The sequence below is a fragment of the Hyperolius riggenbachi genome, chromosome 2, assembly GCF_040937935.1.
Source record: "Hyperolius riggenbachi isolate aHypRig1 chromosome 2, aHypRig1.pri, whole genome shotgun sequence".
Lineage (NCBI taxonomy): Eukaryota > Metazoa > Chordata > Amphibia > Anura > Hyperoliidae > Hyperolius > Hyperolius riggenbachi.
In genome coordinates, this window is record NC_090647.1 from 488,709,736 (window position 1) to 488,730,583 (window position 20,848).

Sequence of the window (20,848 nt, forward strand, 5' to 3'; positions counted from 1 at the left end):
ACAGTATAGCCAGTAAGGTAACAAGATCTTACATGCTCAGTGGAGACTAAGGACTGGTATTTTTGCAGAACTGATGGAGAATGTTGGGTTATTCCTGAGTTTTTCACATATGATTTTTTTTAATCATTTTTAGTGTTGTCCCCATTAGACATATCTATGCTTAGTAAAACATTTAAAAGCAGGAGGCTTCTGGCTTTGGTGGAACACTGTAGCACTGTCCTCAACATCAGCCTGGCTTCTTGCTATTTGCATGAAGAGTATTCAAAACAGAGGACTATATTCGCCTGTCCTAGTATTGGATTGGAAGAGGGTGGAGCTACTAACGCAATGTGCCTGCCCCTGGCTTGTCTCCCTAGGCCATGGCCGTTGCGGCCTTCCCTCATATCTGGCCATGTTCAGAGTAAGAGTTGGTGCCACATGTGCATGCTCTGACTTGGGAGATGATCAGCTGTCATTTGCTTTCTGTGGCCCATGCAGTTGACCTTACATGAGTCAGTATTGGATATAAGGGCCCACATGGTGGAATTCACTTTTCCGCCTTAGTTTTTTCCAAGTTGATATTTTTAAATTTGTCAATAAAAGCCACCAGAAATTGCATATGGCCCAAGGATAAAACTGGTGCCTGGGGAAGCCATAATAAGCCTAAATAATAAATACCATTGTGAATTGAGTGCCAGATAAAAATGAGAAAATATTTCGTGGTAATGACGATAGTAAAACTTTGGACTTTTTTTTTTTTTTTTTTTTTTTAACTATAACCCTACTCTCAGCACCCTCCTAAATGCTGAACCCTAAAACCGTATGCTAAGAATAAAAATGCAATATTAAAAAAATTTTAATTAGAAAGTTAATTTTTTTAAAAAAAATTGTTAGACAAAGGCCAAACATTTAAATAACTACAACTTTCGATGTCTAAACTATAACGTTCTGAAAATGAAATATATTTCAAACTAGAACGGTCCCATTTTCAATACTATATATTGGATGCCCAAATTACTGCTTTTGGCGCCCAATAGCCTACGGCGGTACCCAAATCACCCACTAGCCGTGGCGGCCAAATTCCCTGCTCCTGTTTGGTGACAGTATGTGTATCGGGTATTTTGACCTATCTGTTCACTGACCAGAAATTTAGTAAATTTGGTACCTATAAGATCTGATCACATCTGGATATCACATCTGAAAAGTATACTTGCTCTCATGATTCCGTTCTGTAAATGATTCCCCTTTTTAATTTGTTTCCTCATGTAACACTGTGTACTGACCATATTTAACAACCAGCTTGGTATGTTTGGAATGCTCTTCAGTACTATTAATTTATCAGTGACTTTTTGTAACCACGGCATCGTGAGTCATCTATAATAGGAAAGCCATTGTTTGAGGTGGCTTTCCCAGCATGCTTTGCAGTGCTGTCCCATGCTGTCAGAGTAGTGTGATGTCTTCTCTTCCTGGAATCCGGGAACAGAGATGGTTGTACAATTACTGTAGTCGGTGTCGCACAACGCTGCCCGGGCTGTGAGCTGGCCACATTGCTCCTTGCCATTGTCATCACCTCATGCTTCCTCCATGTCTGCAATACACAAGAAAACTGGGCCAGCTGACATAATTGTTTGCTTAGTGGTTGTCAGATGATGTCAGTGAACCACAGCCAAGACTTGAACTCTGTCATAACTGAAGTGAAACTTTCATAGAAAACTGTGTGTGTGCTAGTAAGTAATAACTGCATTATTGACTTAAAGGACCACTATCGTGAAAGAAGTAGGCAGTTAAAATCTGACAGGTTTTGGGCCAGTCCTCCTCCTCCTCATGAGGGATTCTTGGGATTTTCTTAGTTTTTCAACAGCAATTCCTAAAAAGCAGTTGCAGAATCTAACTGCCAAAATAGTAAGATACCAGCCAGCCTCCCTACTCACTTGCACACTATTTTGGCAGTTAAGCTGCTGTTCAGGAGATGCTGAAAACCGTGAGAATTCCTCCCCCATGAGGAGATGGGACTGGCCCAAAACCTGTCGGTTGTCAGATTTGAACTGCCTACTTTTCCCTGCAATAGTGGTCCTTCAAGCCTTATTTTATTGTACAGAGATCCCCCATCCCCAGTACGGTATAAATTACCATAGAAAACTATAACAACCCTGGTGTTGTGCTTTTTGTATGCATGGCAAGGTATTGAGTCTGCAGTATGCTCTGCTACCTATTTCCCAGTCTTTTTGCTGATCTCCAGGGAGACCTGCAGCTGCAACAGTTTAAAGCACCCGCAGCCATTTTGCTGCCGCATTGCATGCTGGCAGATGAAGTCCTTCCATGAAGTACCGTATTTTCCGGACTATAAGATGCACCTAGTTTCAGAGGACAAAAAACATGGGAAAAAAAAATGTAACCTGGTGCATCTTTAGTGCAGGGGCATCTTATGGTCCTTTACCCCCCCCCCCCCCCCCCAAGCTGTCTCTATCTAAACTACACTGCCCAACTAAACTAACCACTGATGTCCCACTACCTACACTAACACCTGCTTTCCCCACAACTTACACTAACCTACACTGACCCCACAACCTACACTAAGCTACACTCACCCCCACAACCTACACTAAGCTTCTGTCCCCACTACCTACACCACCGTACATTTACCGGCAGTGGAAGGGCTGCAGTGTGCTGCTGTTCCAGGCAGAGATGGAAGCTGCCTTCAGTGAGATCTGTCAGGGTCTCCCTTCTGCACTGGGTCTTAGCAGTGGTGAACTTTGAAGATGGGGCCACTTCAGATCAGCTGGGCCGTCTGGGTGAGAGGCCATCCCCTGGAGCTGCTGTCGTGGTGCGTCCGGGAAATGGCCATCGGTCCTGGTCTCGGCGGGGGGAATCCCTCTCAGCGGCGGTGAAGCTGGAGCGGCTGCTGAAACCATGTGGGCCATCCCTGGAGCTGCCTACATGGTGCGCCCCAGAAACGGCCATTGGTCCTGGTCTCGGGGGAGTCCTGTGGCGGTGAAGCCGGAGTGGCTGCTGGAGCCACGTGGGCCATCCCTGGAGCTGCCCTATGGTGCGCCCAGGAAAAAGCCATCGGTCCTGGTCTCGGCGGGGGGAATCCTTTTTAGCAGTGGTGGCGCTGGAGCCGCTGCGGATGTGTTGCGCTGACAACCACAGAGCAAGCACAGTACATCCAGGGAGCCAGAGTGCCACTCATCAGCCATGTGGAAGAGCCAGAGAACCTTGCAGCCTGATCCATCTCAAGCTGGATGACGTACAGACGCAGGATGCAGGACTCGGAGCCCGCTGCTGATGGGTGAGTGCTTCCACTATGTCCTGCACCTGCCTGTGGGGGACACTTGGCTGCACATTCGGACTAAGACGCATGGACTTTTTCCCTTCATTTTTAGGGGAGAAAAAGTGCGCCTTCTAGTCCGAAAAATATGGTACATCTCCTGGCATGCACTCTGGCAGGCAGGAGTATGCAGGAGATTTTATACATATAAAGCAACGGATCACCCCCTGAATATTGTATGCAAATTTGTCAATTTTCAAGCTGCATAAATCAAAATTTACCTCAGCAGGATTTGATTGCTAAATTCTTCAGGCTGCACAAATTCTAATACAAAATTTGCATAATCTGGCATCAACTCAACATCTGCATCTTATTGACTTTAAACAAAAAATTTCAATCATTTGATTTGCTACTGCTTATGTATAGTAACATAGTAAGATTCTCCTCCCACCCCACCTACATGATTGTGGTGTTTGTTTTTTTTTTTTTTTTTTTTTTTTGTACTGGAAAACCTCCAACTTTTTTTAAGATGCTTACACCAGCACTGAAAATGTCACCTACATCATAACTCTCAGGACACAGTTTGGGGCTAAGTTCTGTTCGGACATGTTGGGAAATATTCCCTTTTCCTTATCCCCCTCAGGACATGACTAAGCTTGCAGGAGCCCAGTGTCATAATGAGAACCTGTCGCTTGGCAATGCTCATTCTGCTGTTGGAGCTCTTGGCTGTTTGCGTAGTTAAGCCTTTGCTTGACCCTGTCCAAGTCCATGTGAGCATGAGTCAGGCTTGAAACCAAAAATAAACATTTCTTCGTGCTGCAATAAGACTTGTTACTGCCTGTCCCATGCGACCTGCGTGTACGTTGTGGAGCGGCACTCCTACCTGCTCATGTTCTATGGTCAGGACTGCTTCCCTGGGACACAGCTCTCTGCAACAGTGACTTCCAATAACTGCAATTATAAGTGGAGTACTGCCAATGATGGCAAGAACATGAGGGCACAGTTCTGTAGATCCTGTTCGCTGAAGAGTCTTAAAATAGACTGGGTAAAAAAAACTTGTACAAAGTACAGAAAAATGATTTACTTATAACCCTTTTTAATGCTCTTGTATATCTTATGTAAGTAAATTTGCAAAAAAAAAAAAAAAACACCGAAATGCAATGCCCAAAACGCTGAACAATGCTAACCAATATCTAGTGATGACCACAAATTTTGCATAGATGTAATTTTGCATCCATATTCACAATTACAATGTGTAATCATAATGCAAAATTTGGGGGAAAAAATGTGTCAATTTTTTAATCCTTTAATGTAATTTTGTGCTGACTTTAATAGTTAAAAGCCCCCACACACTAACCCGCTGAAACCAGATTTGGGCGCAGCCGGTGCCACCATAGGGCGTAATAGGAATTACGGCTATAGCAGCGCACAGGGAGTAACTTCAGCGCTGTTAACGACTGAGCTGAAGTAACTTTTAAAACAATAATTCGGCTTCCAGTTTGCGGCAGCTCCACAGATTGTGAATTGATTTCAGCCTGAAACCGATCACAATTTGTTTGCAGTAAAGATGGCCGTACGATCCCTCTGATCAGATTTGATCAGAGAGGGATCTATCTGTTGGTCGAATCTGATGGCAAATCGACCAATGTATGGCCACCTTAAGACTGTTCTGCTCTGCTGTGCTAACCACAAAAGGTTAATCTCTCACCAGCAGAAAGGAACTGGAGAGAGTGCCAATTGACTAGCATTGCTAGTACTCTGCTGACAGCTCTATGCTTTCTAGAGGGATCTCTGGAACTTTTCTGCAATGCTTAATGTGACCCATTTAGAAAAGATTCAGGTTTACTAACCATGACAAATCTGAGGTGTCACAGCTGTGTAGGTCTGAAATGTTAGGTGATCTCTCCTACTGTGATGCTGTGGGAGGTTTCCTTGCACTGTATGTACCGGTACTTGTGTGAGCTGGAAAGTGAATTGGCCCTAAGGTTGTTTTTTTTGTTCTTTTTAGATCTCGGATTTCGGTCTTGCCAAGTGGAATGGCTTATCCAACTCCCATGAACTGAGTTTAGATGGGATCTGCGGGACCATCGCTTACTTGCCTCCTGAGCGCTTCAAGGAAAAGAATCGAAGTTTTGACACCAAACATGACGTCTACAGGTGAGGAGACTTTGAGTACTGGGGCAGTCTCTATACCAAGCTTGTGCTGTTTCAGCCTTTCTGAGTAACTCTTGCCTATGCCACAAATGTAGCTTATGTCCGTCAGCCCTTACGTGTTGGCGAGAGATCTGGAGTGCCAGATCGGTTTGATTGCGCACAGGCTGAACCTTTCATTACCCTCCTCACTCTTCCCGTTTAAAGCCACTTCATGGTGCTCTGTGCCATCGTTCAACCTTAATAGCAACAGATTGCGCCACTAGCCTTTAGACTAACAACTTATCAGTAAAGAGCTCTGCCTCGAACTGACGCCCAGTGCAACATTCTTTAACAGTTACTAAGAAAAGGACATGGCAAGTTTTGAGGGGGGGGGGGGGGGGTTAGGGACATGCACAAGTCTACGGTCAGACGGCTTGGCTAGTGAGTACCCAGATGTTAGTTTTATTTCCAGTGAGGATTCTGCTGGTGTAATGGTCAATTAACAAGACAGTTGTATGAGCTTAGCTACCACATAATCTTGTATGGATTGTTAGTGATTTTTTTTTTCCTTTTTCTTCCAGCTTTTCAGTTGTGATTTGGGGCATCCTTACCCAACAAAAGCCCTTTGCAGGTAAGTCTCTTTCATATGAATAGATCTTCTTCTATTTCTCCATTGTGGAATTTGTATGTGTATTTTTTGACATTCAAATGGCACCAATCAAGGGGTGGGCTATATTGGGCAGCAGGTGAACAGTAACTTCTTGAGTAATTGTGGAATGCAAGAAAAAATGTCAGGCAAAAAAGAAAATCTGACCAACTTTGACAATGACCAATTTGTGATGGCTAATAGACCATTTCCAAAAGGGCAGGTCTTGTAAGATGTCCCTGGTATGAACTGGCTTGAACCCACCAAACATGGTTGAAGGAAAGAACAGCCAGTAACCTGGTGACTGGTCATGCTCACTGTTTTGGCACCACCAAAGGTGCCTTACACAGTGGGTTTTAATGCTTTCGGGAAATCTGTGTAGAACAATCCTTTTATAATGCAAAACTTTTTTTTTTATTTTTTTTAAGCCAGAGTATTAAAGATCTCTCCATAAAAGCTTTTTAACTCTTAGAGTCGAATTTGGTCTCCCGAAACCGGCTCTATTTCGATATTTCAAACTAAGACATGCCCTGAAAATGCAACTTGGTCTAGTAAATGTAACCCTATCCCCATCAGAATTAGAGAAATAACTTTTAAACAAAGACAGATCCAAGAAGATTTCTACTTTTTTTTTTTTTGTTTGTTTTTTTTTTGTTTCCTGATGACAAATAATACCTCCTGTAAACCATATCCTACTAGAGAAAAATGGCTAATAGCTGATCCTACGATAACAGAGAACATTGGGAGGAACATATGGATTTTTATACTAAAACAGTTATTGCTTCCCAGGACAAACTAATAAATACCAAATGGTTCCACCAGGCATATCTCTCCCCACTGAGACTTTCTAAAATGCAACCTATGTCGAGTAGTGGATGCCTTAAATGTAAACTGAGTAATGCAGATTTCATACATTGTGTATGGTCCTGTCCAATGGTCAATCAATACTGGAAGTCAGTACTGCACTTCATGAGGGACTCCTTAAATCTACCAATTACTTTGGACCTAAAACTATGCCTACTGGGGATTATAGGAGATATTCCATGTAATAAACATCAATTGTCCTTAATCCGCATACTCCTATACTACGCTAGGAAATTAATAATACTTAATTGGAAACTTTCTGTGCCACCTTCCCTATCCAACTGGAAAAAGTTGATTAATGATGCTTTACCACTATACAAACTCGCATATCAATCACGTAACCAGTTTTAAAAATTTGACAAAGTATGGAATAGATGGGTAAGAGCAACAGACTCCATTATCCCGAATCTTAACATCACGGCCACTCTACAGGACCTTATACAAGCTTAATTATGGTGATACTTATGCTGGAAACGCATCAAATACTGATTCTATAATCAATATACCTCTGATGTAAATCTTTCCTGAGACCTAGCTCTTCAATAACTATTGAATGTATCTAGATTTTGTCACTGCTCTGATTGATGTCACGGTAATTATAATGCATTTATGTAATCCAGCTGAATTACCAAACCTTCTGAAATAACATGATTTGTTACTTGTTTAAAAATTTAATAAAAATTCTTTAAAAAAAAAAACTCTCCACGATGGGTTAATGCTTAAATTCTTTAATCTGTTAGGTACATCAAAAATGCGCAACAAAGAGTGCAGCCTGACATTCGTTTCACAGGAACCCATCCCCCTTTTGGCCTCTGAAGCGTGGCTTCCCCTGAATCTGCTGTCAGGCCTTTCCTGTTGCCTGTTTTTGATGTACCTAATACTATCGTGAAAAAAGTAGGCAGTTAAAAAAAAATGTGACAGATGACAGGTTTTGGGCCAGTCCATCTTTTTAAGGGGGATTCTCAGGGCTTTCTTTTTCAACAGCATTTCCTGAACAACAGTTTAACTGCCAAAATAGCAAGATACCAGCCAGCCTCCCTACTCACTTGCACACTATTATGTCAGTTAGATTTTGCAACTGTTCAGGAAATGCTGTTGAAAACAAAGAAAGCCCTGAGAATCCCCCTTAAAAAGATAGACTGGCCCAAAACCTGTCATCTGTCACAATTTTTTTTTTTTAACTGCCTACTTTTTTTTCCGCGATGGTGGTCCTTTAAATAATTTAAGCAGTAATCCATCGGTGCCGAGATCTTTAATACTCTGGCTTAATTGGATTACACTATTGCTGTGAGCACGGTGTAGCTTGGCAATCCGGAGTGAGCTTGCCAGTCTGTTTTTGGGTGACAGTCTCATCTCTCTACCTTCTGTTTTTTTATATGGAATTTTTATTTAAGCCCTTTTTGTATTATCCTTGTCTGTACAATCCATGTTCCTCCTTCTCATTTGTGATCTCAGCGGTTTCCCTTCTGTACAGTACAGGTGGTGATTTATGTTTGGCTCAGTTGGCTGACCTAGCTCCTCTTGTGAAGGTTATGCTCTATTTGGCTCCACGGTTACGTAAATGTTTTTGATATCAAAGGAGCTGGCTGATGAAACGCCAGCACTTGTACACACATGAGACTGCTGCATACACGAGCGGAACAGAGAAAAACCTCTTCTACTACCTCACCCTGCTGCCTGCACTGCTTCAATCTGAAGCCTATAAATCACGGCATAACAAAGATCTTATGATACAGCTAAAACCATTGAATAGAGACTTTGTAGGGTCTCTGATTTTATAAAGGCGTTTGCATGCAAATTCCAGTTACTACTACATAGTTTCTCAAGTCTCTGTCTCTCGGGTTTTCGGCCAGGTTGGTGTGACACGCTTCACATTGTCAGTCATAGACTTACGGCCTCTTGCCTGATTCCTTCCCAGGCAAGCCGGGGCACATCTAGCCTGCTGCTTCCAGGCTATGCTTGTGGTTTGCCTGGTGGTTTAATGACTCTGCGTGGGAGGAAAAATGTTGTGTGCAGAAGGTTACAATGCAGGGACGGGTGTCTTCAGACTTCCTGTCACACAAGGAGAAAGTAGAAGTGAGCTGAATGGGGAGGGAGCTATTTGCTTGCCTGGACGTTGTGCTGATCCTCTGCTTTCGCTTTGTTAATCGCTGACCCAGAACAAGTATGCCGATTTAGGTGTTCTGTTATCGGAAATGCTATTTTCAGCATTCAGAACGAATGCTAAGCTAAAGAAAATGATAAAAGTCCCACTTTGGGAACCAAATCCCTCTGGCCCTCTTTTCTCCTCATGTGTCTCTTTCAGGACTGATGTACAGATCTGTGGAAATCTATGCATTTTCTCACGTGAATTTTTTTTTTTTTTTTTATTCTCTCCAAACTTTATTCCCATCCTTTTTACATTAAAATTTTCTTACCAAATGCAAAAAAGTAGGGAGTGGAGGAGCACTCAACAAAAGAAGTTCCAGTGTGCCCTAGCCAGAGGTCTCCATACCAATGAGACCTATCAAACATGCGTACAAAAAGTCTGGCACCCAGAATAAAAATAAGCTCTTTATTGAAATGCCATTAAAATGACAATTGTCAGTAAAAAAAATAGGCTTTGGCGGCGACAGCCTGCTGTTGATAGCTCTTTCTCAAGCCACTCCGCCTAAATTCAATAAACAACCACACCTGCTTATGTAGTCACAAGTGATCATATTAGCCAATCAATTCAAAAAGGCCATGGCCAATCATATCCCACAGAGAAGTGGACCTGATGGGGAACTAGATTAGAAAGATACACATACCATGCCAAGAGCCTGTCAGACGTCCCCCACTGCAGCACGCCGAGAGCGTCTGTATTTCCGCATAGGAGAGCGGAGAATGCCGGTCATGACATCGGGGGGGGGGGGGGGCGCGCGGAGAAGCACTAAATCATAAATAAGTAGCCAATAGATACAAAGGCTGACAGAGCACCAATCAGGGCGCAGCTCATGCATAAGCATACTGTTCAGCCTACTAAATAGAGCACAGTGCCATGACAACAGGAGTAAATATAAACATTACCAGCACGTCAGATCCAACGGCGCTGGTACAGAAGTGATGGCATAAATCGTTTACAGCACAAGGAATGTGCTAAAAGAGGAAAAATGTATCTCCCACCATGCTTCCAGTAACAACCATCTGCGGCTACGCTAGAGGGGGAATTTAAATCCACCTCATGCAAAAAGGCTATGAAGGGAATATAAGAAGTCCCCATAAAGTACTTCACCTTCTGATCAATTACAATTAACCATAACTATACATAATTCCTACACTGAATCAACATGCAATACAGTAATTCTCCCCAAAATAAATGTTAACCCAATAATTAAATACAAAAACTCAGATCATAATCTCGATCCTAAAACGTGAGGCATGGTGGATTAGGAAATTGAATGTTAGGGGAGGGTTATATCGAGCTTATGATCTGAGTTTTTGTATTTAATTATTGGGAACGAATAATTGCCTGGTGCTGGCGGCGGGGAACGAGTGATCGGCGCGGGACATGACAGCTACAGGGGGCTGATGGAAGACCCAGGTAAGTGTCAGATTTTATTTTCAAACCCCCTCCCCAGAGAGCCCCTTTAACTCAAAGTTGGGAGATATGAATTTGGAACTGAAATATGAATTTATTTCTAGGGCATCAGATCTTTTTGTGGAATTCTCCTGCATTCAGATTACAGAATATCTTTGTTTATTTTCTGTCAGATTCTCTTCATTTTTGTTTTTTTTACTTGTGTCTTAATAGAGGAGAAGAACATTCTGCACATCATGGTGAAGGTTGGAGGTGGCCTGCGGCCCGACCTGTCTCTCATTCCCAGGGGTAGACCCCAGCCGTGCGAGGATATGATCAAACTGATGCAGCGATGCTGGCAAGATAAACCCAGCAAGCGGCCAACCTTTCAAGGTAAGGCTCACTGCCGTGCGACTCTGTACACCGCTGTGGCTGCTGTAATGTGGGGAAAGTGGATACTGAGCATGCAATCCTTTTTACAAAACTATTGAGCAGAAGACTCTAAACAATGACACAGAAATGTTTCTGCATTGTAATATGCATAAAGCGTATGTTTTAAATGGAGCAGACAAAGGTTCACAATTCGGTGAGTGGAGTGCCTGTAAATACATAAGCTGAGATTCTTTATAAAAGTGTAAACAGACCTCTTGCCAAGCACTCTGGCGGAAGTGGGCCGAGCCTGCAGCATTGTGTTTTGTGTGTATGTGAACATTCCCTGCAGTTGGATGGGAGTTGAAGGCCTCTGTTGTGTAGCTGATTCTACACTCAGGAATGTGGCCGACCCACTGCCTGCAAGTCCTGACAGTGCAGCTACGAAGGCTGCTAAATGCTAATGTTGCAATAGCTCCGAACAGTAGATTTTGTAAGTCCTGTGTCATTCCAGCCGTCAGGTTTTCTGAATCTAGAGTGAACGTCTGAGACCAGTGGCACAACTACAAGCCCGGATGTTCACATCCTCCTCTCCCATAGTGACTTCATTACCAGAGGGCCTACCTGCCAGTGCCAGGGGTCATATTAACAAATGTTGCCAACATGACTCCTCCCCCATCCATAATGAGTGTGATCACAAAATCCTCTCTTGGGGAGGGGCTTGTGTGTCGGATAGCAGGTAAAGCCTTGTACACCATTACGAAAACTGTAGTTTGTTGGGCATTGAGACTTGCTCCCTCAGGCAACAGTTTGTAGGCTAGTGACATGCTTTGTTATGGAGGGGGTAGGAGCGCCGAAGGTGTGTTGTGTGACAGTGGGCGGGGTTATATAAGAACTATTCTTTTGGCCTGCACTCAGCAGAGACCATCTGCCAGGCTGATTGCTTGTGACGCATCACTGAGAACCGAGGAGGCAGCAGCCCCAAGATAGAACCATCGAACAACAAGACTTAAGAGGTTGGGGTTCCTGTTGGCCCTAGGATTCCATGTAGAAGCTGCTCCCGAGTAGTTATGCCTCAGTGAGACTTGTGTACATCAGACCTCGCCCACACTATCCCCTCTATGCTCCTCCACCAGTAAGTCACAGTATGAGTGACAGAGGCGCTGCAGCAACTGTAAGGGGGAAGTCTGCAGGAAGGGTGCCCCTTAAGTGGTGCCCCCCTGGAATGCGTACATACCCATGCTATGACTATGGCAGGATTAGATTGTGAGCTCCTCTGAGGACAGTCAGTGACATGACTATGTACTCTGTAATGTGCTGCAGAAGATGTCAGTGCTATATTATAAATACATAATAATATGGTAGGACATTACACTATGACTATGGGAGGATTAGATTGTGAGCTCCTCTGAAGAGTCAGTGACATGACTATGTGCTCTGTAATGTAGTTCAGAAGTAGTAAGTGCTATATAAATACATAATAATAATATGGTAGGACACTAGACTATGACTATGGTAGGATTAGATTGTGAGCTCCTCAGAGGACAGTGACATGACTATATACTGGTAGCCCTCGCTATACGAACACCTTATGTCTGGACATGCCATTACAAATGTCAAGTCCAGCCTGGTGATGTCATTATGGCGAAGAAGGCGATGAGGATGGAGACCGCGGAGAGCTTCCTGGAAAGACATGGGATATTTTCGGAAGTGTGGGGTAGCCCTTGTGGCACAGGAAAGGGATGTTAGTGCTGGCAGGCTGGGGCAGAGAGAAACAGCTGGTACAGAAAGACAGGAGCCTGAGGACAGGATGAGGAGTACAGGGGAAGATAAGGAAACAAAGACATAAGAGGGCACAGAGGGAACACCCCTTAAACTGCCCCCTTTCAATCACACGGTTTCAGCACAGGTTCAATTGTACAGCACAGCACTCAGAAGAAATGTGTGTCCCTTCAACCTTCCTCCCCCTTTCCCTTTGAAAGCCACCTGAATGTTCCAGATGCATATCACATGTATCTCGCTGAGACACTCTCACATCTGTTCTGCAGCTGGCTGGCTGAATGCACAGGGACAACAGTGTGATGCACAGTGATTTACAGACTCGCTGAGGCATGCCTGTGCCGTCCCGGCTGATTCTGTGCTGCTGACATTACACAGGCTGCTTACGCTGTCCTCGGCAGAGGGGGATTGACAAGGCAGCAAAACACGTCCTATCTCTCTTCACCGCAGCTGCTGAATAACGGGGCAGCAAACTCCTGAACAGTGAGCTCACGAGGCAGGAGGAGGGAGGGCGGATCAGGGCGGCAGCACTGCAGGAGTATAGGAAATAGAAGCGAGGGAGCTACTGAAGTGAGAACTCTCCTGAGCATCTGCAGTTTCAGGTCCTGGAAGGGCCCACATGATGCCTGTAAAAGAAAGGGGGTTGCTAGAGCATCCAAAGCACCCCCCTCTGCACGTGCCTGCTTGTGTAGTCAGTTGAATAGCGTACCTGTAAGACTGTTGCCTTTGAGGATTTGGGCCTTTGACCATAGTTCGAACCCAGCTTAAGCAGTACGTTTAATCAATAACGAGTCTTTGGGCAAGGCTCCCTACAGATCCTGGTTGGCCCATGGAGCGCGGCCAAAATGGCTGCAGCTCTGAAGCGCTTTGAGTGCCAGGGGAAAAGTGCAATTTAAAAGTTCTATGTCTAGTCTGTAGTCCTTTTAGGTGTGATTGTGCCAATACCTGCCTATTTTGAGTAGGTAATACACGGGACAGGTTGAGCAGGCTGCTTAGTTTGACATTTCTGAGTATTCTCTTACTGAAATTCATTTTGAGTAATGCAAATGTAAACTCATTACCTATGTTTGTAGTAACAATGTCTTCTCCCCCACCAGAGATCACCTCAGAGACAGAACTACTGTGTACTAAACATGACGACGAAGCCGGTTCCCTGCCAAGTGTGGAAAAGATGGAAGAGGCCACCCAAAACACAAAGTCTCAGGTAACTGAACTGTAGGACAAGTTGGTCTGTAGACAGTTGAGCTTATACCAGTCATTGTTCTTTAAACATGTGACAGCTAAAAAAAAGGTTGGAAAAGTGACCTCGTTTTAACCAGAACTAACCCAGCAGCATGTGGCTGCAGCTCAGATTTGGCCATCTTAAACCACTCACTTGAGGGGATTAAAGGACACCTTGAAGCGAGATGAGTATGTTGGCTGCACATCTTTCTTCCGTTTTAGAAATGGCTGTGCTGATGCTGTTATGATCTCTGAATCTTGATCCAAGTGTGAACAACATGGGAGCTGGGCAACGTGCTCCTCAATCCTCCACCCCCATGGGGATGAAAATGTGCCAGTCGAATGTTCTTTTTTTTTTTTTGTTTCAGTGTCAACTTGGATCCATTAATTTCTTCAGTTTGGTGTGGGGGATTGATTGTATAAAATGTATGCAATAAAAAGCTATGTGACAAAGTGGCAGCACAATCAATTCTTGAAATGGAGTTGTGCAAGACTGTAAAACAATTGCAACTTTCCAATTGTTTTCCCATAAGGGATATGTTGGTTTGCCAGTTCAGGTGCCGTCACACAGACTACATAAAGAAGCCAGGTGAATGGTGGGTTTCCCTAATGTCCTAGTGGATTATTATGCATGAATATGTATACATTATGTTGTCAAATCTATGTGATGCCAGGAGCTAATGGCATATCTGTATATTTTTATTTTTTATAGGATTTGGCCGCTCAACCTGAGCGTAAGAAGAGTCCCATGCCCATTATTAATGATTGCAGCTTGTCAGAGTTGCTCTCTCAGCTGGATTCTGGCATCTCTCAGACCATGGAGGGACCGGACAGCCTTTGTCACAGTGAATCGGAACCACAGCTGGCCACCAGCGACAAACGACTTTCTGGGATCTCTTCGATTGACTCTGCCTTTTCCTCCCGAGGGTCCCTCTCCTTGTCTTTTGAAAGGGAAGGATCTGTCACTGGTAAGTTGTCTGACAATGGCTGAAAGTTAAGGCCCGTACACTTGCTCAACCAAACAGCCCTGACTGTCATCGGCTTTTGGCCTGTTGGATGAAAATCAGGCGTGTGTACGCGTGGCAGATAACTAGACCAGTGAATGGTAACGGGCGGTTTGCCCGATCTATCCAATGGATCAACTCACACGACTGTTGGACTAATATTGTGCAGTTGGCACGTGTGTACAGCATTTGAACGGTGTACTTGTTTTGAATGAGGGGATGTAGTGCAGTCCGTCAATTCGCTTGCGCACGCAGTATGTATAAGAATTGGTCAGTCAGTTGGTGTGTGGAAAATACAAGTCATGTTGTCGTGGTGTTGGTTGTGTACTTTGTTGGATGTGTACCTACATTTTTGATTTGTGATGGCTATGTTCCGCTTCCCCCCCCCCCCCCCCCCATATCGTTATACTAAAGGCCTTTTCCAACGTCACCCATAGTGCTCTAGTTTTAGGGCCCTGCAGCTGGCCACTACAATTTTCCAATCATGCCCACCATAAAATGACCGGAGGGTATGCCAGTACTTCTAAACCCTTTTCACAGCTTAATAAGACCATAATTTTGTAAGGTGCTAGCACTAGACTAGCAACAAAGATCCACATATACCGTAACTGCTTTTAGTTTGAGAAATATCACCAATACGCTCCTTCCCCCAAAGGACTGAAACTGAGCCGTGTTAAAATATGCCCATTGCGAATAGTAAGACAAATAGTAATTAGGGGTTATGTTTTTTTTTTTGTAGTTTTATTCTTCCTCAGTTTGTTTTCCATTTAGCTTTTTGGTTTTTCCTTATTTATGCTTGTCAGATACAGCACTAACCTTCTCTTATTTATTTTTTTCTGCCCAGATCTGAGCACCACAGAGATCCAGAAAAAGAAGCTGATTGATGCCATTGTAGCTGGAGACAATGCAAAGCTACTAAAGATTCTACAGCCCCAAGATGTGGAGCTGGTATTGGATGGAAGGTCCAGCCTCCTCCACTTGGCCGTTGAAAATGAGCAAGAAGAGTGTGTGAAGCTGCTACTTCTGTACAACGCTAGTCCTAACTTGAGCAATGCCAAGGGCTCCTCACCACTCCATATTGCTGCAGAGAAGAGGCTGAAAGGTATTGTGGAGTTGCTTTTGTCCAAGAAAATCAACATCAACGTCAAAGATGAAGACCACTTTACTGCTCTGCATTTTGCTGCTCAGAACGGAGACGAGGCAGTCACCCGTCTTCTCCTGGACAAGAATGCTTCTCTCAGTGAAGTAGACAGCAAAGGTCGAACACCACTGCACATTGCTTGCCAACACGGCCAGGAAAGTATTGTGCGGCTCTTCTTAAGGCGAGGTGCAGACATTGGGGTGAAGGGTATGGACGACTGGGTGTGCCTTCATTATGCTGCTTGGCAGGGTCACCTAAACATTGTGAAGCTTCTTGCTAAGCAATACAAAGCTGACCTCAATGCCCAGACATCTGATGGAAGGTCCCCCTTACATCTGGCTGCCCAAAGAGGACAATACCGTGTGGCTCGTATGCTGGTGGAACTTGGCTGCAATGTGAACATTCCCAATGCACATTTAAAAACCCCTTTGCATATCGCAGCGGAGACCGGTCACACCAGCACAGCTCGCCTTCTCATTCACCATGGTGCCAATGTCAACGCTGTTACTCGAGAGGGTCTAACTGCCCTTGATCTTGCCAGCCATAACCGCCATTTTTCCACCGTTAAACTTCTGGATGATAAGTCAACAATCAGATATGAGGAGGAGTCCATTGCGTTTGTAGAAAATATCTGATAAGGATCTTCTGTTTTTGATACTATTTTAGGAGTTCCTGAAGTGGTTTGTAAAGAACTAAAGTATTGCTGTTGCTCCGTGAGTGTATAAATTTCACCCTTGTTTGGTTGATAAAAGAAAAAAAGCTAGAATGTATAATTTTTATGCTTGTCAATATTTTTTTTTTTTATTTTATTTTTATCCTGAGGAAAACCAGGTAAAGGACTATACATTTTTTGAGCTCCTCTTGCCTCAGATTTTTTTTTATTTCTTTTGGAGGGTAGATTTCCGTCCGTTTATTGGATGAACTGTCCTTCTAGGAAAACATTTCTGCATCGGCCATGAATGGACTTGTTTTGCACACCCATCTTGTCCTTTGTGAGACTCATTCATTCAGTGTTGCATTTTTATTTTCTTGTGTTTTTTGGTTCACCCCTTTCCCTTTCCAAGTCCCCCCCCCCCCTTCCCCTTTCAAATCCCTCCTAAATTAACTAGTGAAAGGCACATGAACAAAAATGTTCAATTATGTAAATCTGTATGGCCAATGGTCTTGGTTAATAGTTTTGTGCTTTATATCTTTAGTTTAATCAGAACTTAAACCTATTATAGATCCTGTGGAAGAATTCTGGCTAACTTTGAGGCACACAGCGGAGTACAAGTGCAGTTTCTCTAAAGGTGGCCGTACATACACTGATTGCCACCTAATGTGGCAAAACGATTCATCCCTTTAACTGTCATCTGATCAGAGGGATCTGTTCTTACCACACACAGCACATCAATTTTTCAGCAGGATATCTGTTAAAAGGCAATTGCTCTGCTGCTGTGTGCAACACAACCACTCTACTGCCCCTCCTGCCCAGCCACCAACAGACGGGAGATTTTTCTGTCCTGTCGGATCAATAGTTTTTGATTTATTTGTGATGGATGTCCCAATACAGACATTGGCTGTCTTATGCTGGATCCACACCATACTATTTGTTTTTTTTTTTTTTGTTGTTGTTTTTTTTTTTTGGCAGATTTACCTGCCAGATCGATTATTTCCAGCATGTCCGATCTGAGAATCCTTTTTTTTTTTTCTGACAGATTTCCGTAGAAATGAACAGAAATCACTAAAAAAATCGATCGATTCTCAAATCTCAGACATGCTGTAAATCAATGTGGTAGGTAAATCTGCCAAAAAAATTGTATGGTGTGGATCCAGCATTAGAAGTATGTATGAGAGAGCTTATGAGGAGATTATGAGGAGATTGAGGCCTCATGCTGTTGGGGGTTTACCAATTGGCCCAAAAAAGTGAAATGACTTGATAGCTAGTTTCCTCCCAAACAGGAGCAGATGCAGAGTGGGGATAATCGTACAGATTTTACGGTCACCCAGAGAAGTGGTTTAAACCAGCAGAGGTCTATTTGTCTGTATTAAGATATGCAGCTGAAATGTACAGTTACACTTTTTTTTATTTAATTGCAATTTTAATGCTCAGATTTTTAGAACCGATTCCTTAGTGTTTTATGAAAGTTATGTCCCTATCCTTGCTCGATCTGTATTGTGGAAGAGCAATGAATGTGTGTTTTTATGAGGGTCACCCTTCCTCTGAGATCTCCCTTACGCTAGGGATGGGTGCAGTGTTCTCCCCAGAAATTTTTTCTAGCCGGGTGGTATGAAAATGTAGCCGGGTGGCCTGAAAAAGTAGCCGGGTGGGGCAAGATGAGAAAATGCAGGGCAGGTGCTTCTGTGCACAACTCTGCTTACAGCATAGAAGGAGGTGAGCTGATGACAGCCGGGTGCTCACCAAAACTAGCCGGGTGGAGCACCCGGCTAAAACAGCCTGGGGAGTACACTGGGGTGCTGTGCAATTTCAGTATATTACTTAAAAGGAACCTGAGGTGAGGGACATATGGAGGCTGCCATATTTATTTCCTTAAAGAGGAACTGTCGCGAGAATCGTAAAATTTAAAACCCATACAAATAGTACATTTCTCCCAGAGTAAAAGGAGCCATAAATTACTTTTCTCCTATGTTGCTGTCACTTACAGTAAGTAGTAGAAATCTGACATTACCAACAGATTGAGAACCCCCCTATGAGAAGAAGGGCTATTTCTAAGTTTTCTTTATTTTTAAAAGCACTTAGTGAATGGCAGTTGCTCCGTCCAACTGCCAAAATAGTGTGCAGGGAGGGTGGCCAGCATCTTTATGTAAATCTTTCAGGGAATGTCTTTATAAAGAATAAAGGCCATGCTGAGAATATCCTATGGAGAGATGGACTAGTCCAAAACCTGTCAGAAATGTCAGATTTCTATTACCTACTGTAAGTGACGGCAACATAGGAGAGAAGTAATTTATGGCTCATTTTACTCGAAAAAACGTACTTCTTATTTGTAGGTGTTTTAAATTTTTAAGATTTTCACGACCCTTCCTCTAAACAATACCATAGTCCTACTTTTTGTCTTCAGTGTCTGAATCACACACCTTAAATGGGCATGCAGCTAGTCTTATCAGAATCCTCTGGTCTGCATGCTTTTTCAGGGGTTATGGCTAACTGTATTGGTAGCAGATGATCAGTGGGACAGCCAGGCAATGTGCATTGCTTAAGAGAAAATGTCAGCCCCCCCCCACTCCCCCATATGTCTCTCCTCCGGTTCCCTTTAGAGCCCAACTAAGCTCCAAACTGAAAAATGCAAATTCCCAACAGTTGTCAGTTAGTGTAAGTTTTAGGGCCTGTACACTTCTGCGCTTGTGCAGGGTTTGTAAAATCGCATGCGTTTTTTTTTTAATTGCAAGGTCTCTTGAAGAATATCATGAAAATCGTGAAGACCTGTACAGACTGGTGCAATGCGATTTTTTTTTTTTTTTTTTTTTTTTTTTTTTTTTTTTTTTTTTCTCCATGAAGGCTTTTCAATCTTAAAATATGATGCGATTTTAAGAACACAGCGCAAGCGCAGCAGTGTGTATACAGGCACTAAAAAGTATTACTTTGTGGAACAAAATTCTGTTAAAATTACTCAGGCAGTGTCCCCACAAGGGTCCTTCCAGCCTGACAGGAGCTGAAGACTAGAAAAGCAATACAATCAAAAACGGGGAAAAGTTTCAAGTTGCTGAAATCTCAAATCGAAGACTGGACATGATAGCTTTTCCTTTTTTTTTTTTTTTTTTTTTTTTTTAATGAATTACTATGTGCCCATTTCCATTAGATGCAAGATTTGCATCCAGAAGAAAAGCTGACAGCGGGGTTACTATTTTGTTGACGCTGCATGCTGTTATAACGTGCGTTTTCGCATGCACATTTGTTTGCGGGTGTTCGTGCTCAATGTCAATATGACTTCCTTCCTAAATCTCCTTGTAGAGAAACGGAAATAGAAAAAAATGCAAATTTGCATTAAAGGGGTTCCTTGGTGGTGATTGAAAAAAAAAAAAGTACCTGGGGCTTCTGTCGGGCCCCCTGCAGCTGTCATGTCCCGCGCTGTCCTCCTGCGATCCTCCTTTCCCCGCCCCCAGCCAGTCCCAGTCTAATTGCGTGTCTGCCTAGACTGCGGCTGTGCTTGCGCAGTAAGCTCCCGATGACGCACATGGGAGCGAGCACTATTCCTCCATTTAGACGAATATTGGACTGGCAGTGGGGAACGGAGGATCGTATAAAGAGGGCGCAGGACATGTCAGCTGCAGGGGGGCCGATAGAAACCCCCACCAAAGAACCCCTTTAAAGAAAACTGCTTATAACGTATGAATTTGTATTCATATGTGAATATCCAATCTGGAAAATGACATGCGAAACAAACCTTAGAGTACTGGTTGCTTCTACTTGCCGATACTCTAACCCCTGAAACTGCTTTACGGCCCCATTCACACTTACAATCACAAAGAGCTAGTGATTAGCGCCAGCAATTTTTACACGATAGTGTTTTTTCTATGGCCATTTTTACGATTTTTGAGTGATCACAATTCGCAATTGCGGCAGTGAGATCTTCACCGTATAAACATTGCAATAGCGCTTAACAAGCGCTTGCAATTGCCGGGGATTAGTGGTAAACACCTGCTAAATGCCTGAGTGTGAATGGGCCCTTACGTTAGCTGTGCAGTAGTCACTGTGGGTTATCTGTGATCATGTACTCTAATATATTGCTGGATTATTGGGTCACTGTAATCGGTCATTAATGCGTTGCAGTCAAACACCTGGAGAGGCAGGTGATCACAGCATGCTGGGAAGTGATATTGATACAGATAGATCTGACCTCACCAAGTGTTTTACTCCTAGCACTGAATTGGTTAATGAGAACCACCTAGCTTGCTAGCAGCTCCG

General features: G+C 43.5%; 1 protein-coding gene across 1 annotated transcript in view; it reads left to right on the forward strand.

Moving 5' to 3' along the window:
- The window catches only part of RIPK4 (receptor interacting serine/threonine kinase 4), a 37,148-nt gene extending 17,731 nt beyond the window's left edge, over window positions 1-19,417 (forward strand). The window contains exons 3-8 of the mRNA XM_068270387.1: window positions 5,256-5,404; window positions 5,962-6,011; window positions 10,663-10,821; window positions 13,674-13,780; window positions 14,510-14,765; window positions 15,646-19,417. Of these exons, the coding sequence (XP_068126488.1) occupies window positions 5,256-5,404; window positions 5,962-6,011; window positions 10,663-10,821; window positions 13,674-13,780; window positions 14,510-14,765; window positions 15,646-16,577 (1,653 nt within the window). The 3' untranslated portion in view covers window positions 16,578-19,417. The remainder of the gene's footprint in view (window positions 1-5,255; window positions 5,405-5,961; window positions 6,012-10,662; window positions 10,822-13,673; window positions 13,781-14,509; window positions 14,766-15,645) is intronic.
- Window positions 19,418-20,848: the final 1,431 nt, after the last annotated feature.